This window comes from Gymnoscopelus braueri, assembly GCF_963280865.1.
Source record: "Gymnoscopelus braueri genome assembly, chromosome: 13".
Lineage (NCBI taxonomy): Eukaryota > Metazoa > Chordata > Actinopteri > Myctophiformes > Myctophidae > Gymnoscopelus > Gymnoscopelus braueri.
Window position 1 is genome coordinate 32,901,838 of NC_137615.1, and position 16,573 is coordinate 32,918,410.

The window sequence follows — 16,573 nt, forward strand, 5'->3', positions numbered from 1 at the left end:
TAAACAGAAGTACAAGGTGTACAAAGGACATAAACACTGCAGTGCAGTCAGATAAAGGGAAAACAGCCAGTTACAAAGTGCATGTAAGGCAGAGCGCCCGCACACACACACACACACACACACACACACACACACACACACACACACACACACACACACACACACACACACACACACACACACACACACACACACACACACACACACACACACACACACGTTTCTTTAATGTATAGAGAAAGATGGAGGGACTTGTTGGTTTGTTGTCAAGAATCAAGAGGGATTTATTTGTCATTTACTCATGCAGGTACAAGAAGCAAAATGTCAGTGGTCCACAGAGACATGTGCCAGCACAACAATGCAATATAACAACATAAAAAATACATAATTAATTAAATTGATAATACCGGATCAGATCAAAATAATAGATTGTGAGGTGGAAAGCTATATACAATGACCTCATTGTCAGTGTGACATTAATCCACTGCTTAACCAGCCTGATCAGATAGCTGTGGTCATTTAACTGTGATAATAATTAAGATGTTGTGTCTGTCCAAAACTTTTCAGGATTCAAATTTAAAAAATAGCAAAAGTAGCAGATCTACAAGCTCAAAGCCCGTCATTTCGAGCTTGTAGATCTGCTACTTTTGTGTGATGCTGTAGTATGATCAAGTAGGGCATTCATTTATGAAAAAACACCAACAGTTACAATATGGAGATAAGAGGTTTCTGCCCCAACAGCAACGATATTAGACATGGATAATTGCATAAAATGTAGTGACATGGGGGTGGGGGTTGGGGGGGGGGACTCAACAGCAGAACACCACAGAAGACTGTATGCATTAGGGCCAAGGTATGACCACTAACTACACTTTATTCATGACTGAATTTAAAATGATCTCCATTTGCTGTTCCCCCTACATCCCAGTTATGACTTTCTATCTAATGTCTCCCTCTTGTGGAGATCTAGGTAAATCACACCACTGGGCCACAGGTGACTTCGAGACATGGGGGAGCATGCGTCTTGTTGCAGGTTTATATGAACCAGTTGAAGGGGGAATATTCGTCAAGCATAGGAGATCTACTGTGAGCTTGTAGAGCTGCTATTTCTGGCAAAGACATTTGGTGGTACATAATGTCACATCCATTATCACACAGTCCCTGATAATTTTTGTTTGGTTTATTATTATTTTTGTTCCTATTTTTCTTCTCTATTCCCTGTTTGCTTGGTTGCTCTATGGATTTGACATCCTGTAAAATCGGATACGTCAACTATGCTGGCTAATTATTATCAGTAATCTATATACTGCAATCATGTTATTTGTGGAAATTCTATATATTTATATTCTGTTGTTTACAAATCATGTTCTATAAATATGTGTTATTGCACAATGTACATAGGGAGATGCCTCATATAAGCCCTTTAATTCTTGCCTCCTCCTGGCACTTTTCTTTTTATATTCTGTGCACAGTTTTTTTTTGTATCGTTTTTACATTGTGCTGAATAAATCAAATCAAATAAAAATCAAAATCAAATCAGGTGTACGTAGCCTACAGTTTGTAACTCAAAGTCACCGGTTGAGCTTTTGCGGTTCCAATCCTTAAGAAATTATCTCGGAGCCTATAGCCTGCTCTACCATGGTAGTCTACCAGTGCATGGTGTGTAGAGTAACTAGTATACTCAAGTAGTACTTGAGTGCAATTTTGAGGTACTTTTACTTTACTGGAGTATTTCCAATTTTCAGTAGGCTACTTTTACTCCACTACAATTATTTGATAACTTTAGTTACTAGTTACTTTGTAGATTTAGATTATTATTACAACACATAAAATAACCACCATTTGAAAATAGCTGATCTACAGGCTCACAATGCCTGAGCTGGCCTTGCAGATATGCCATTTTCAAAAGATTTTATTAAATTTTATACATTTGAAAACTTGTGAAATGGGACATTCTGCATAATGAGTAGGTTCTACTTTTGGTACTTTAAGTACATTTTGATATAGGCCTACCAATGCTTTTGTACTTTTACTCAAGTACATTTTTAATTCCAGACTTTTACCTGTAATATTTCTACATTGCAGTATTGATACTTTTTCTTAAGTAAACAAAATTGAGTATTTTCTCCACCACTGTCTACCATGATTAAAAATTAGCCAAGCGCATGCATTTCAGCACCGTCGAGGAGTGAACAGCGACACACACGTTAGTTTTGCACCTACCTTCCCTATTGTGATGTATAGCTTGAACTGGAAATGGATTTGGAATCTTCGATATAAATATCTTACCAATAAAGTGAGGGAGGTTTCGTTTAAAATCCTGCATCCTACAAGTCATTGTCTTCTTAAGTTGAAGAAAGACATCTGTGTGAACTGTTCATTGTGTGAAATGTAGAGACAATGCTGCACTTATTTTGGAATTGTACCCTCACTAACAAGTTTTGGAAGGATGTATATTGTCGGTATATTGTTGATAATGTTGACTCTGACTTTTGTCTTTACTGGCAAAATGAACTGTTTGGCTTCAATAATAATAGTATTAGAAAAAATCCATTGGGAAATGTAGACCTGCACGGTGTTTGGTAGAACACAACTAGGCCTATACCGCTCTAAAAGAGCAAGTATACAGGTGGCTGCAATTCGAAACTGGCCCTTGTAAAAAGTCAAAGCCTTTTCAAAATATATATATATAATTAAAAACAAAATGTAGGAAATTAAACAAATAAAGGGGACATTTACTGCGGGTCCATTTTTATGGGTCGCGACCCATAAAAATGGACCCACGACCCACAAATGGGTCCCGACCCACAAATGGGTCCCGACCCACAGGTTGAGAACCAGTGGTTTAGGCTACTACAGCTGCGCTCCGCGCGCGTTTGCAAAATGTGGAGATGGTTGAAACTGAAAGCCAGTTGCAGCTGATGATGATTCCTGATTCCTGCCTCTACTGATATAGTTGAGGCTTTGGCTGCATGTGGTCCTGAAGGGAGCGACCTGTCAACAGAGAGACCAAAGAGAACGAGACTATCGACCGATCGAGTGAAGGAGGAGACGACGGCACAATAAAAAAAAGAAATCTTCACATTTTGGCGATTTGATCGGTACCCTGAAGACTCGCCCCAAAACACGCTCACCCCCATTTCTTTCGCGGACCAGCGGCTCTTGTATTCTTGTATTTGCATCACCTGAGGATAAGGTTAGAAATCAGTTTAGGGTTAGGCATAGTCTACAGAGGTTAAGTTTAGGTTTAGGTATAGTTTAGTGAGGTTACGTTTAGGAATACCAGGTGAACACCGCCGGATTTGCCCCGGGGCGACTGTGTTTTGGGGCGAGTGCCTTACGAGAAAAGGTACGAGGACTATTAATTCACATGCAGGTGAAAAGGTAGCAGTCTACAGTTTGAGTTCCCCTCTGCAGCTCAACTTCTCGACCCCCGAGACTTAAATTCAGTTGTTGGGGGGTTTTCTATACTGTGAGGGTTTTTATTCGTGTTTTTATTATAATTACCGGAAAATCCATCTCTCTGACCAGCGTTCATAATCTATATTGTGTAAAGAAATGTCTCGTAAGAAGACAGTCAGAGGCAAGCAAGCCAACAGCAGCCCGACGGCAGGTAAAGCTAACGGCCGGGTGAAGAGCGTCGTTCAAGCCAACGGTGTGGTCCATCCCAGCAGACCTTCACTGAGCAACAGCAGCGAGTTCTATGACATCGCTTTCAAGGCAAGTACCAGTGGTGGAAAAAGTACAAATTTGTTTTACTTACGTAAAAGTATCAATACGGCAATGTAGAAATACTACAGGTAAAAGTCTGGAATTCAAGATTTACCTGGGTTAAAGCACAAAAGTATTGATATCAAAATGTAGGCTACTTAAAGTAGCCTAAGTAGAAAGTAGGTACTCATTATGCAGAATGTCCCATTTCTCAAGTTTTCAAATGTATAAAATGTCAAAACATCTTTGGAAAATAGCAGATCTACAAGCTCACAATGTGTTGCATCTTGACACATTGTGAGCTTGTAGATCGGCTATTTTCAAATGGCCGAAATGTACAGTATATAGGGCTGAAGTGGATAATGCATGTTTTGTAATAATAATTAAAATCTACAAAGTTACAAGTAACTAAAGTTTTCAAATAATTGTAGTGGAGTAAAAGTACAATATTTTGCCTTTGAGATGTAGTGGAGTAGAAGTAAAAGTACTGAAAATTGGAAATTCTCCAGTAAAGTAAAAGTACCTCAAGATTGTACTTAAACAGTACTTGAGTAAATGTACTTAGTTACTTTACACCACTGGCAAGTACACATAGTGATTCTAAACCTTTTTAATTGCACACCATTAACCACACCAAAGGGATAGTTCACCCCCAAAATGATTTTTTTTCCTATCGATTAGTCACCTGATGGAGACTTGAATTCATATGGATATTTTTGTGTTTTTGTCGCATTCCTAAGCCAATAATTTGATGACCGGCAAAGGTTCCAGTAGGACACACAAAGAGTCTCCTTTGTGTCTCCTACCGGAACCGCTGCCACGAAAAAGAAATATCCATGAATTCAAGTCTCATAGAAAAAAAGGCATATTTGGGGTGAACTATCCCTTTAAACCCTCTATTCTTGGTAAATGGACATGATCATTGAGGAGTTGCCTATACTGTAGCCTACTTGGTGTGCTCTTTTTGCGCTTTATGCAAAATCTCGAAGTCAAAAACAGCCCACACTTTTTGAGCTTGTAGATCTGCTATTTTTGGCGAATGTTACCCCCAGAGCATGAATGCTGGGGTTCAAGTGCTTAAGCCAAGAAGTGACCAGAGTCTGATCATTTTTATTATTATCTGGGACCCCAATCTACACTATAAGATCCTCAGTGTGAATTTAACTATAATGGGAGTAGCCTACAAAGTGTCCATGTGGTTCCATTTGTAGAGTGGAGATACACATCTGTAGGCCATCCATTGGTTCCTTGCAATTAATCATTTAGCTGGGGACCCCCACGGGGAACCAGTGCTGTATGCATTACCTTCCCGTTTCACTTTCATATATCATACTATAGTGCAGCTTTTTGTTCACCCACCTTGCTGTGTGGTGTAGTCCAGTGGTTTGTCAAGGACCCCCAAAAAGATATGTATTTGGCCGCGGAGCCTCATCTCAAAATATTTTGTTCCAGGGTCCCCCAGAAGCAAAGATTTGAGTTACAAATGTTCGCTTAAAAAAAATATATATATATTCAAAGGTTTGCACACATTTTCAAGATTTTTCAAAAATAGCAGATCTACAAGCTCATAGCGCGGCACTCGGTGCCGCGCTATGAGCTTGTAGATCTGCTATTTTTGAATAGCCAAAGTATAAAAGGTAAAAATTATTGTGATGCTATATTAACACATTTCGCTATAGGGACCCCCTGGAACCCCCCCCAAGGACCCACTTTGAGAACCAATGTTGTAGGCGATTTCAATCTTGCCAGTGAATTTGGCTGTCAATAGTTTGTCTAATAATATGTTTACAGGAGCTCAGAGATCCATTATTAATCAGACATTTCCACACAAATGGAATTGGTTGAATGCACTTGTTGCTTGACAGAAATCATGTAGTGAATACATTTTTAATTTGACATGGAAATTAAACGTAAGCACTTAAGGATCAAAATTCTAAACTAAACCAAAATAACAAAAGCGCTCGGTTAGACTCTCTCTCTCTCTCTGACAGCAGGACATGATGAAAAGGCGTAAACCAATCAAGCCGTCAATATTTCATGCCTCTCATTGTCCAGAGAGGAGCTTACAGCCGCCATAGATCAGACCGGAGAAAACGCAGCCTTTTTCCCTAAATGCCTTTCATTCCCAAGAGAGAAGCACAGAGACTTTGATTTGTAGGACATTACGCCAGACGCCAGTGATGGATGAGGATTGTGTTTGGGCGAGAGGGTGGTCTGTACAGTGTTTATTTTATTGCCGCTCTTATACGCGGTCTGTATATCATTCCCACATCGGCCAGCCAGCGGCGGCGCAACGCAAGCTTAGTGATTAACAAGGACAGACACTTCCTCCCTACATCCTCGTCCTCCTCCTCCCTGCCAGCGAAAAGAGAGAGAGAGAGAGAGAGAGAGAGAGAAAGAGAGAGGGCAAAGAAAGTAGAAGAGACGAGAAGCTTGAAGGGAATTGGAGGAAGCAAGCGAGGAAGCAAGTGGCCTCAGATGTTCAACATCTGCTTTATCTCTCCGGCAGAAAATTGCCGATCTAGAAGTGCTTTACGAGCTTGTAGATCGGCTATTTTCGGTGCGTGACACACCGGCCCGGCGCACAACTAAGTGTAACTCAGGCTTTATTCCCCTTGTCGTGTTTGTATCTCAGCTAACCTCATAATAACAGTAATCATATCAGGTCTTTATCCACATGAACGATAGCATCCCTATTCTGGACATGTCATAATAGGCAAACGTGCAGTACAGTAGGCGAACACTCGATTTGCAACAACCAATGGCTATTTTGGCGAAAGAGATTTGGTGTAGAGGGAAAAATAGGAGGGGACTTAATGGGTAACTTCATCACAGCATAACATTAAATGCTCCCCAGCATCCCTATTCCCTAGTCTGGGGGGGGGGGGGAACGTTCGTCAGAAATTGCATATCTACAAGCAGATCTGCAGTAGATCGGTTATTTCTGACGAAGAGATTTGGTGTAGAGTGAAAAAAGAACGTACCAAGTACAGCTGCAACTCGGGTCCGCCTCAACACCAACATACCAGGACTAATTCTGCTTTATGGTCCAAATGATCTAGTTTTAATGAGGTTATGATAACGAGATAGTGATATCAAAGCATTAAGCAAAAGACCAGATGCTTGACAAAGTCTTATCAACTTACTTAGGTTGCACTTGTAGTAGAGTTTGTTTGTCTGTCTGTGTTGTTTTTATTTTTCCACTTTGATTTGACACCTAACTACCTCAATCAACCACTGTGTACACAGTGAATCCCCACTGTTTCTTTAACCCAGAGTGTTAAAATGGACCCAGATAATGGACCCGTAAGGGAGCTAAATGAACACAGATAGTCTAGTTAGGCTCAGTCAAGGACCCAAAAGTATATTTTTGAGAATCTGTGCATGTAGACTTGAGGTCTGATGTGTAATTCGTCGTACAAGCCAAACATTTTGCAGGCTAATTTATAGGCTATTTTGTCAAAATGACATGATACATTTGTCAACGACATTGACTCAACGCGACTGTACTGTATGCTCTGCTGGCTGCTGTACCCAACTGATTTATTTTGTTTGTCCTTTGCGGTCCAGGTGATGCTGGTTGGAGACTCTGGCGTGGGAAAGACATGTCTCCTAGTGCGCTTCAAAGATGGAGCCTTCCTGGCTGGGAGCTTCATCTCCACTGTGGGCATTGACTTCAGGGTGAGTTTAAACAGGTGACACATGCACTCAAGCGCGCGCGTACACACACACACGCACGCACGCGCACGCACGCACTCACGCGCGCGCAGGCGTTGCACTTTTAAGTGGGCCATAACTAAGTTCTAATGGGATTTTTGCGCAAACTTGTTCACTGTCCTAATGCCCCAAGGCTATGGGTGTTTCATGTGTTAGAGGTCTCAGAAGAATATTGATTTCTTAAATTAGTTCGACATGCTTTCGTTTGGGACGGCTCCCTTGCTGATAGCCATGGCTATCATGTGCCAGTTACTGATATCCCATGGGAAACTAGGATGTGTGTGTATGTGTGTGTGTGTGTGTGTGTTTGTGGTAGATTAATGAATAGGTAGTTTCAGTACCTATTCAATAGTCCTCGTAACACTGTGACTTTGGTGCAATATCACAGTGGTTCTCAAACTGTGGGAATGATTAATGTGCACCATTTTGGTTTCTCACTCAACAGTAAACAAACCAACATACAGTATAAGTGTATACATGGTATCTGCACATTTCTAAAGTGACAATTTAAGTACTTTTAAGACCTTTTTAATTCCTTTAAAATGAGGAAAATAAGTCCATTCCTGTGTAGAAGTAATCAACAAACTATACAATTCAAATTGTCAAACATTGGCCAAATAGTCAAATATTACCTAAGAAAGAGGCAAAAATAGGCGATCGCCTAATTTTCACATTATTTACAGTACCTGTGAAACTGAGTCAAACTAAATGTAATACCTCAACTCCTACAATTCCAAACTTGTCAGGGTGGGGGGTCCTCAGTTCAAATATGATTATTTTGGGGGGTCGTGGCCTGAAAGGTTTGAGAACCGCTGCAATATCGTACAATACAAATTAGACCTATCTAAGCAAAATGCTGGAGCATTTTCTGTATAACCAAATGCTGGGACGCGATAGCAAACATAAGGTTTACTGCCAAGTCTGCCGTTTTGTCATATTGACTTATTATTTAATTGCACTGTGGCGCTGCACTGTACGACATAACATATCACCCACAAGTTTCCCATCCTCCACTCCAGGATTTCTCGGTGAAATGCAATGTTTGAGCTTTATCTGACTGGTTCAAAAGAAGGTTATGCACATCCATTTTGCAGCTGGTGCAGGACAAAATAAGATACAACATCAAAGGAAAAAGTCTGCACAACACCTTACTTCTCCAATACCTTTACTGCGCACACACACGCGCACACACACACACACACACACACAGATCCCTAAGGGTGCGGTCACACCAAACTTAAATTCTGCTTATGAGGGAGGATTCTGCCAATACTTTTCAATGGTTTTTTTTCCCGGAAATCCTCAAATAGCAACAAACCGCTCCGTTCCCATTGAAAAGCATGGGCAGAATCCACCCGCATAGGGTTAATGAAAGATACATAAAACACACTCTAAATACATAGGATTTAGCAAGAGATGATCATTTTCATCCTTTTCCCCAAACATAAAAAAACAAGTAACATACAAACAGCGCATCAGAATGGGAAGAGTGAGGTGAGGGAAGATGGGTAGAGAAGGAGACAGGGATGGTAGGATGTTAGACAGGGGTGACAGAGGATGTAGGGAAGGAGACAGGGATGGCATGAGACAGCGGTGAGGGAGGATGGTAGGGAAGGAGACAGGATTGAAGGAGAGAGAGACATTGACATGAGGGTGAGTTTTATTGAAGCTTTATTATGAGTCGTTTTAGGTGATGGGGGAAAAACAAGGGAATTTACCTTGTGTGGGAAACTGAGCAGATTTCCACATCAAAGAAATAGACATGTTTTCTTTCAGCTTTAAATTGATTTCATCCCGTTATCTTCTTGTTGAAGCCTCAGCGTCTGACAGATGTGCAGTAGCAGTGTCTGCTTCCTTTTTGGGGTTCAAAATATGGCAAGTCAGAATTGAAATTACAGCACCGAACAGATTGCATTTGATTACAAGTAAAACCGCAGGTTCACTCATTCCACGGAGATGAAGGCTGGTCTGAGGCAGGGACGGATTAACCCCCGCAAGGGCCCTGGGGACGACAATTTTTAGGCCCCCCCCAAAAAAAATGTGGGGAAAAAAATGTTTTTCTGAAAAAAAAAAAAATAATCTCCTTTTTTTTTGGGGGGGGGGGGCTAGTGAAAGTTACAGGTATGGTGTGCATGATATGAAATCCTTAATCGTATTCCATCATATATGGAAGGGCCCCAGGAGCCCTTGAAGGGCCCCAGGAGCCCTTGTCCGGGCCTCAAACCCAGCGAGAATCACTGCTGTAAATACAGAGGAGGGGCCCACACATTTGATATTTTATTAACCTATACATTTATTTTGAGTAAATTGTCGATGGCCGCGTGGTCCAGTTCCATCGAAGGGCCCCTAAGAGCCCAGGGCCCTGAGGAAGTGGGGGGGGGGGCATGAAGGTCAGTGCAGACACACGGTGACTATTGTCTGAATGGTGGATTGAAGAAAGAGTTGTCAGATAATTAGATCGCTGGTTCTCAATATTTATTCATGGGGTCCCCAGTTAGGAACCAAATTGGACCCTTATAGGTCCGTAACTCCAAATTTGTAGTGTGCAAACATGTTTCCATTTGAACACTCTCAGGTATGTAGCTCGAGTCTGTAACTCTGAACAAGTGGACTCTTACAGGTCCCTTTGTACAGAGTTATCCCATTAAGACCGGGAACACATCTGTGTCATTTTAGAGTTCTCTGGCTATTCAAAAATAGCAGATATACAGAGCTTATATATCTGCCATCTTTGAAAAATCTTGACATTTTTTGCAAATCTTTGAATATAATTTTAAAGCGAACATTTGTAACTCAAATCTTTGCTTTTGGGGGTCCCTGGAATAAAATATTTTGAGATGGGGGTCAGCGGCCAAATACATATAATTGTGGGGTTTCTTGACATGAAATAGTCTGAGAACCACTGATTTTCAGGAAACTGTCAGGATTTAGAAAACATTTGTAGAATTGGCTGGCTTCAGATCTTAATGGGTTAAATGAACACAGGATTTGACAGTGTAGATTGGGGTCCCACCGTCCCAGAGATAACACATTTTAATACATTAGATCCATGGCCTAATGCACATCAAACTACGGGTCCTTGAACTTAAAAAACATTGAGAATATTCTGGTGTAGCTTTTCCCAAGTTCTGACTTGCCTGAATGAATAACAAGCCACTACAGCGTACTCTCTACACACAACTCTAATGGGGAAGAGAATGTCCATCAGTTGCCATGGTAATGTAGGTGCTAACGGAAGCAGGTGACCAGGGGGTCTGCTTAAAATATAATCGTTGCCGTCAGGCAGAAACCTTGTATCTCCATATTTCAACCTTTTTATGTTTTTCCTCGTCATACTACAGCAAAAAATAGCCGTTCTACAAGCTCACAACGTGTCGCAATGTGACCCGTTGTGAGCTTGTAGATAGGGGTAGGGTATTTTTGCTGTATAAAAATAAATAAATTGAAACTACAACTGAAAGTGGTTAAGTCTGTGGGCTAAATGAGTTAACATAGCGTCACAATCATTTTAACCAAGTCTTGAAAATGTGTGCATATCTTTGAATATATACTGTATGTTTTTAAAATTTGAACTCAAATCTTTGCTTCTGGGGGTCCCTGGCACAAAACATTTGCCAAATGTATATCAATTTAGGGGTCCTTGGCATAAAAAAAGTTGAAAACCACTGCATTAGAACACAGGTCCCCCCCGCCCCAGTAACGTAACAGTAAAGTTTCTGGACATACAAGGTTTCTGCCCGACAGCGACGATATCCTGTGATTGGCCAAGGAGTGGAGAATGCCTCTGTTGCCTGATTGCCTGCAGGCTCGTGAAGCACTCCACTCATAACAGATGGAGCCCTGAGTGATTTTCTGCCTCCATCAGAAGGGCATAAGCAGCAGTTGAATGGCAGAGGGTGGGCGTTAATGGCCACCGAGGCTTCTCTATGCTGCCATTGACAATTTTTTTAGCAAACGGCGTTGCGAGGGAAACAGGACCTGTGAGGATTTCTTTACCCTGTAGCTCAGAACTTGATGCTCCTTTATGACGATGACGTCACATGTTTAAATTAAGCTTCCTCCAAACACATGGCATAAGATTTGGAGCCAGATACAGAATCACATCCTATATTTAAACAAGACCAGGAGACCTGGTTCTGCCAGACCCAGAATGAAGTCCTAGTATATAACACACCTACAAACCACTTTATAACTGAAAAGCATAAATCATTTTAGGCATTTGGTGTGGAGTTTTTTTGTGTATAGGGGTATTTGGTTGTAGATTTGTGTATTAGCTAGACTAGGAAACATTCCAGTCTGATTACATTGACCTGGCTTTTGTCAGTCAGTGCACAGAATATGGCAGAAGAGCTTTGAGTTCAGGACAAATGGCCCATGCCCATGTATGGACGAAACAGGTACAAAGCCTCATGGTACAAAGCCTCCATACATGGAGGAAACAGGTACAAAACATGCACTACGTCACGGCTAAGCCGGACTTCACATGACATGTCAGCCTGTGTATACCCATGTATGGACGAAAGGGGGACAGACTTTTTTGGCTGGGGCCGGAGGACAAATGGCCCCTGCCCATGTATGGACGAAACAGATACAAAGCCTCATGTAAGCCCGACCCCTTGGGTCTGGCAAAAAGAGTTTATTTAAGGCTCCACAATTGTTGTGAGCTTATAGATCAGCTATTTTTGTTAAACCCTATATACTTAGTTGGCCGGGGCCAGGGGTCCATACTCTGTCCCTTAATTTTTTTCCCTCTACACCAAATCTCTTTGGCCAAAATAGCCGATCTTATGGCTGTTACAGAGCTTGTCACCAAATGTTCACCTACTTTTGCAGAATGTTCGGCAATTGTCTATTTCTCCTTTATTGCCTGCATTTCCCTCAAAATGCCACACAAGTAATTTAGCTCTCTTTTTACGGGGCTTCATTTGAAAGACTGTCTATTCAAAGAAACGCCCAGGTTAGGAGATAAATTCTTCTTAATTAGTGAAAGTCATGGTACACTGCTGTGTCTTCATGGAGTAGAATGTCATGGGAAACAGAATGAACTCTGGAGAACTAGAAGAGCATTGATTCCCAACCTGTGGGCCAGGGCACACTGGTGGGCCGTGAGGATATTGCAAGTGGGCCCCCAAATAATTAGGAAAACACTAAGATGTGTGTGGTTATATAACATTAATTCATTAACAACTGAAAATCATGGTATTTTTCCTTTAAAACCTTGAAAAATGAACTTTCATTGTGATACTGATAAATAGGCACTTCAAGTATACTAGTAGTACCATATTGATCCAAGACAGAGCACAATCGATTGATAGGTAAAATGGTAAAGGTAAAATAAACATGCTCTGAAAATGCATTTGGCCCACCCTTCTGAACACGGCAGCTGACGACAGAGAATAACGATCAGCTAGGAGAAGTCTGTAGAGGTAGTTTCCACTGTTAAACTAAGTCAGTAACAGAGTTATTTATGTTAACACAACATTAATTACCTAAGCAGCCTGGAGTGTCATATCGTCTTTAAAAACGCACCAATGTTCAGACAAAATTAAACGGTACTGGGTTGATTTATCCGGTATTTACAAAGCCTATTTCTGTGAATAAGTGTCAGTTTTTATTTTATTTTCATCGATTAATTCCAGAACTTCAGAAGGTTATATCACAAATAATTGAAAGAGACATTTCTCTTATATTGTTATAATTTGCATGATGGCATCAGTGTGCAGTACATTTTTGCATAATTAGTCTTAGTAATATTTCTTTTTTAAATGTTAAATATATTCACGGTTAAGATTATTAAAACAAAAGGAACTGGCTGTTTGCTGCATACTCAACAGGACCTGTATCACTATTTTGTAATACTTTACCTATTTGCACTTTTCTGTTCTCCTCCTGTTCTTGAAGCAAAGGCCCTTTCCATTCAAAAGGATTCAATCATCCCCTTGAGAATTCTTACTGCAGTGTGAAGAGTTCCCATTACCCCCTCACAGTTACTAGTACTAGACCTAACACTGCTACTTTAGCCGATCTACAAGCTACACAATGCATCGCGATGCAACACTTTGTGAGCTTGTAGATCGGCCATTTTCGGCATGCGACTTGTCACATGCATGACCTAATATGCAGTACATTATAACACCGATCTTACAGTGTAGGATTACGCATCAGAATCTCTACAATAACCCGGCACTCTTTGCTGAACGGTAAAATAGCCGTACCAATCCATCACCCCTAATGTGACACCTTCAGAGCCCATCCAGATGTTTTGAATTACATAGTCCATCAACGCTTCAACACATTTCAAGCACTCAATATGCTGCATGCCTTACTGAATCTTGACATTTCAGTGACCATTTGAAAACTTCCACAGCATAATTGCTCCCATCCATCATAGTTTGAGATTGATAAATGCTCCTGTCATTTAGCGTTTAAGCCTGCTATTTGGTATTTTAAACATAGAATCAGAAACAACTTTATGGTCACATCACAGGTTTACAGGTGTAAAACAGTGTAAGTGCAAGCTCCATCGTTTTTGCTATTTCCATAAGAGAAAGGGAAGAAGAAGAGGGGGGGGGCAAGTTCAGTTCAGTTCAGTTCAGTTTTTTTTATTTTCGGATAATGGGCACAAACATCATACAAATAACATTTCATTATTATTATTAATTTTCTCAGTAGTGTCCAAGAGTCCGAAAAGGGGCTAGGGAGAAGCACTAGGCTTGTCGGGCCCTGCCCTGTAGTCTTACAACTTTTTTCTTCATTATTGTTTTAATCACAAAGCACGCCCCATGGCGTACTTACTTACGTATAAATTATTTATATATACATATATATATATATGTACATATATACATGGTATATGGTATATACATCCCAATATAATACAATAGTATGTTGTAAATTACAATATAATTCAATATTACAATAGTAATAGTATAGTAACAATATAATAGTATATAGTATAATTGCAGATATATAACACAACATATCCCAACACATCATTTAATATAATATGTTATGATATAATATGATATAACAATACAGCAATTACAATATTATAACCATTTCTACTGTCTAATATAATTATATAATGTAATTATATAACACTACATCATACTTTCAATCAAGCTATTCTTCCCTTCTGTACCTATCGAAAATAGATCTCTTTAGTCTAACTTTGAATTTATGTATGTTTTCACAATATTTTAATTCATCCTCTAACCCATTCCATAGTGTGGCTCCATAAGAAGAGATACACATTATTTTAAGATCTGTTTTCATCACATGTTTCTTGAAGTTCAGTGGTCCTCTGAGGTTATATCCCCCCTCTTTATCCAAAAATTTGCTTCGTACATTTCCCGGTAATTGATTATATCTTGCTTTATACATGACCTGTAGTGTTTTAAAGATGACCATATCCTTGAACTTCAAAAGATGTGATTGAAGAAACAATATATGTGTATGGTCCCGATATCCTGCATTATTTATTACTCTTATTGCTCTTTTTTGAATTATGATTAATGTATTTATGGTTGATTTGTATGTGTTACCCCATACCTCTGAGCAGTAATATAAATAGGGTAATATCATTGCACAGTACAGGGTATGTAATGAGCTGGGATTAAGTTCGTATCTTGCCTTACTAATGATTGCTATGCTCTTTGCCATTTTTTTCCTCACATGTTCTATATGGGGTTTCCAGCAGAGTTTATGGTCTAGGATCACTCCCAAGAATTTATTTTCATATACTCTTTCTATTATATTATTATCTATTATCAACTGGATATCTATTTTTATCTGGCAGTTTCCAAAGACCATACATTTTGTTTTATTTAAGTTTAGAGATAATTTATTTCTGTCAAACCAGAGTTTGTATTTACTCATTTCTATTGTTAAGACCTTCATAAGCTGCTGGATGTCCTCCCCAGTACAGAACATGTTAGTATCATCAGCAAATAGTACACACCTCAATACACTTGACACTGAGCACAAATCATTGATGTATAAGTTAAACAGTTTGGGACCCAAAACCGACCCTTGGGGGACTCCACACATAATGTTCAGGCTTCTGGATTTGCATTCTCCAAGTTGTACAATTTGTTCTCTGTTTTGTATGTAGCTTTCAAGCCAATTTGACACCACCCCTCTGAAACCATATTTTACCAATTTCCTTATAAGGATAGTGTGGTCTATTGTGTCAAAAGCTTTTTTTAAGTCTACAAAGACTCCAACCGTGTACATCTTTGAATCTATGTTTTTTATTATTTCTTCTGTTAGTTCAATCAATGCCATTGCGGGAGATCTGTTGGCTCTAAAACCGTATTGGCTCTCTGTTAGTAAGTTATTTTTTTCTATAAAGTGATCTAACCTGTCCACAAATAATTTCTCCAATACCTTTGAAAACTGTGAGAGCAAGGAAATTGGTCTGTAGTTGGTGAAATGCTGTTTATTGCCTGCTTTGTAAACTGGGATAACTTTTGCCTTTTTCATTTTATTTGGGAATACGCTATTTCTGAAAGATGAGTTGGCGATGAAGGTAAATGGTTTTACTACGGTGTCCATTATTTTTTTGACAAGTGACATGCTTAGGTCATTACAGTCAGTGGAAGTCTTGTTTTTGCAGTTTCCAACTATTTCCATAACTTCCTGTTCCTCCACAGCTCTCAAAAACATAGAGTTAGGGTTGCAGAAACCCCATTCATCGGCAGGCACATTTTCCTCTGGTCTTGCGGTTTTTATTTCATTTGCAAGTGTGGGTCCTATATTAACAAAGAAGTGATTGAAGCCATTTGCTATTTCGATTAGATTGGTTATTGTTTTACCATTGTCAACGAAGGTTTGCGGATAGTTTGTGGACAGTGATCCTTTTTTTATGATTCTGTTCAGAATACTCCATAATCCCTTTATATTATTTTTATGGTTTTCTAATAAGTTATTATAATAATCTTTTTTACTTGCTTTTATAAAATGAGTTAATTTATTTTTATATCTTTTATATTTATTTTCATTATCTACAGTTCTATGTCTTATGTATTCCTTATATAATGTATTCTTTTTGTTACAGGCATTTTTTAATTTATGCGTAATCCACGGTTTCTTTGTCTCTATTTTCTTTTCTTTACATCTCTGAGTAGGGCAGTTTTTGTCAAAC

The 16,573-nt window shown here is 39.6% G+C and overlaps 1 protein-coding gene across 1 annotated transcript in view; it reads left to right on the plus strand.

Moving 5' to 3' along the window:
* Window positions 1-3,558: 3,558 nt before the first annotated feature.
* LOC308098483 (ras-related protein Rab-26-like) overlaps window positions 3,559-16,573 on the plus strand; it is a gene marked incomplete at both ends in the record, with an annotated part of 128,279 nt that continues 115,264 nt past the window's right edge. Inside the window, 2 exons of the mRNA XM_080446863.1 lie at window positions 3,559-3,720; window positions 7,282-7,392. Of these exons, the coding sequence (XP_080302989.1) occupies window positions 3,559-3,720; window positions 7,282-7,392 (273 nt within the window). The remainder of the gene's footprint in view (window positions 3,721-7,281; window positions 7,393-16,573) is intronic.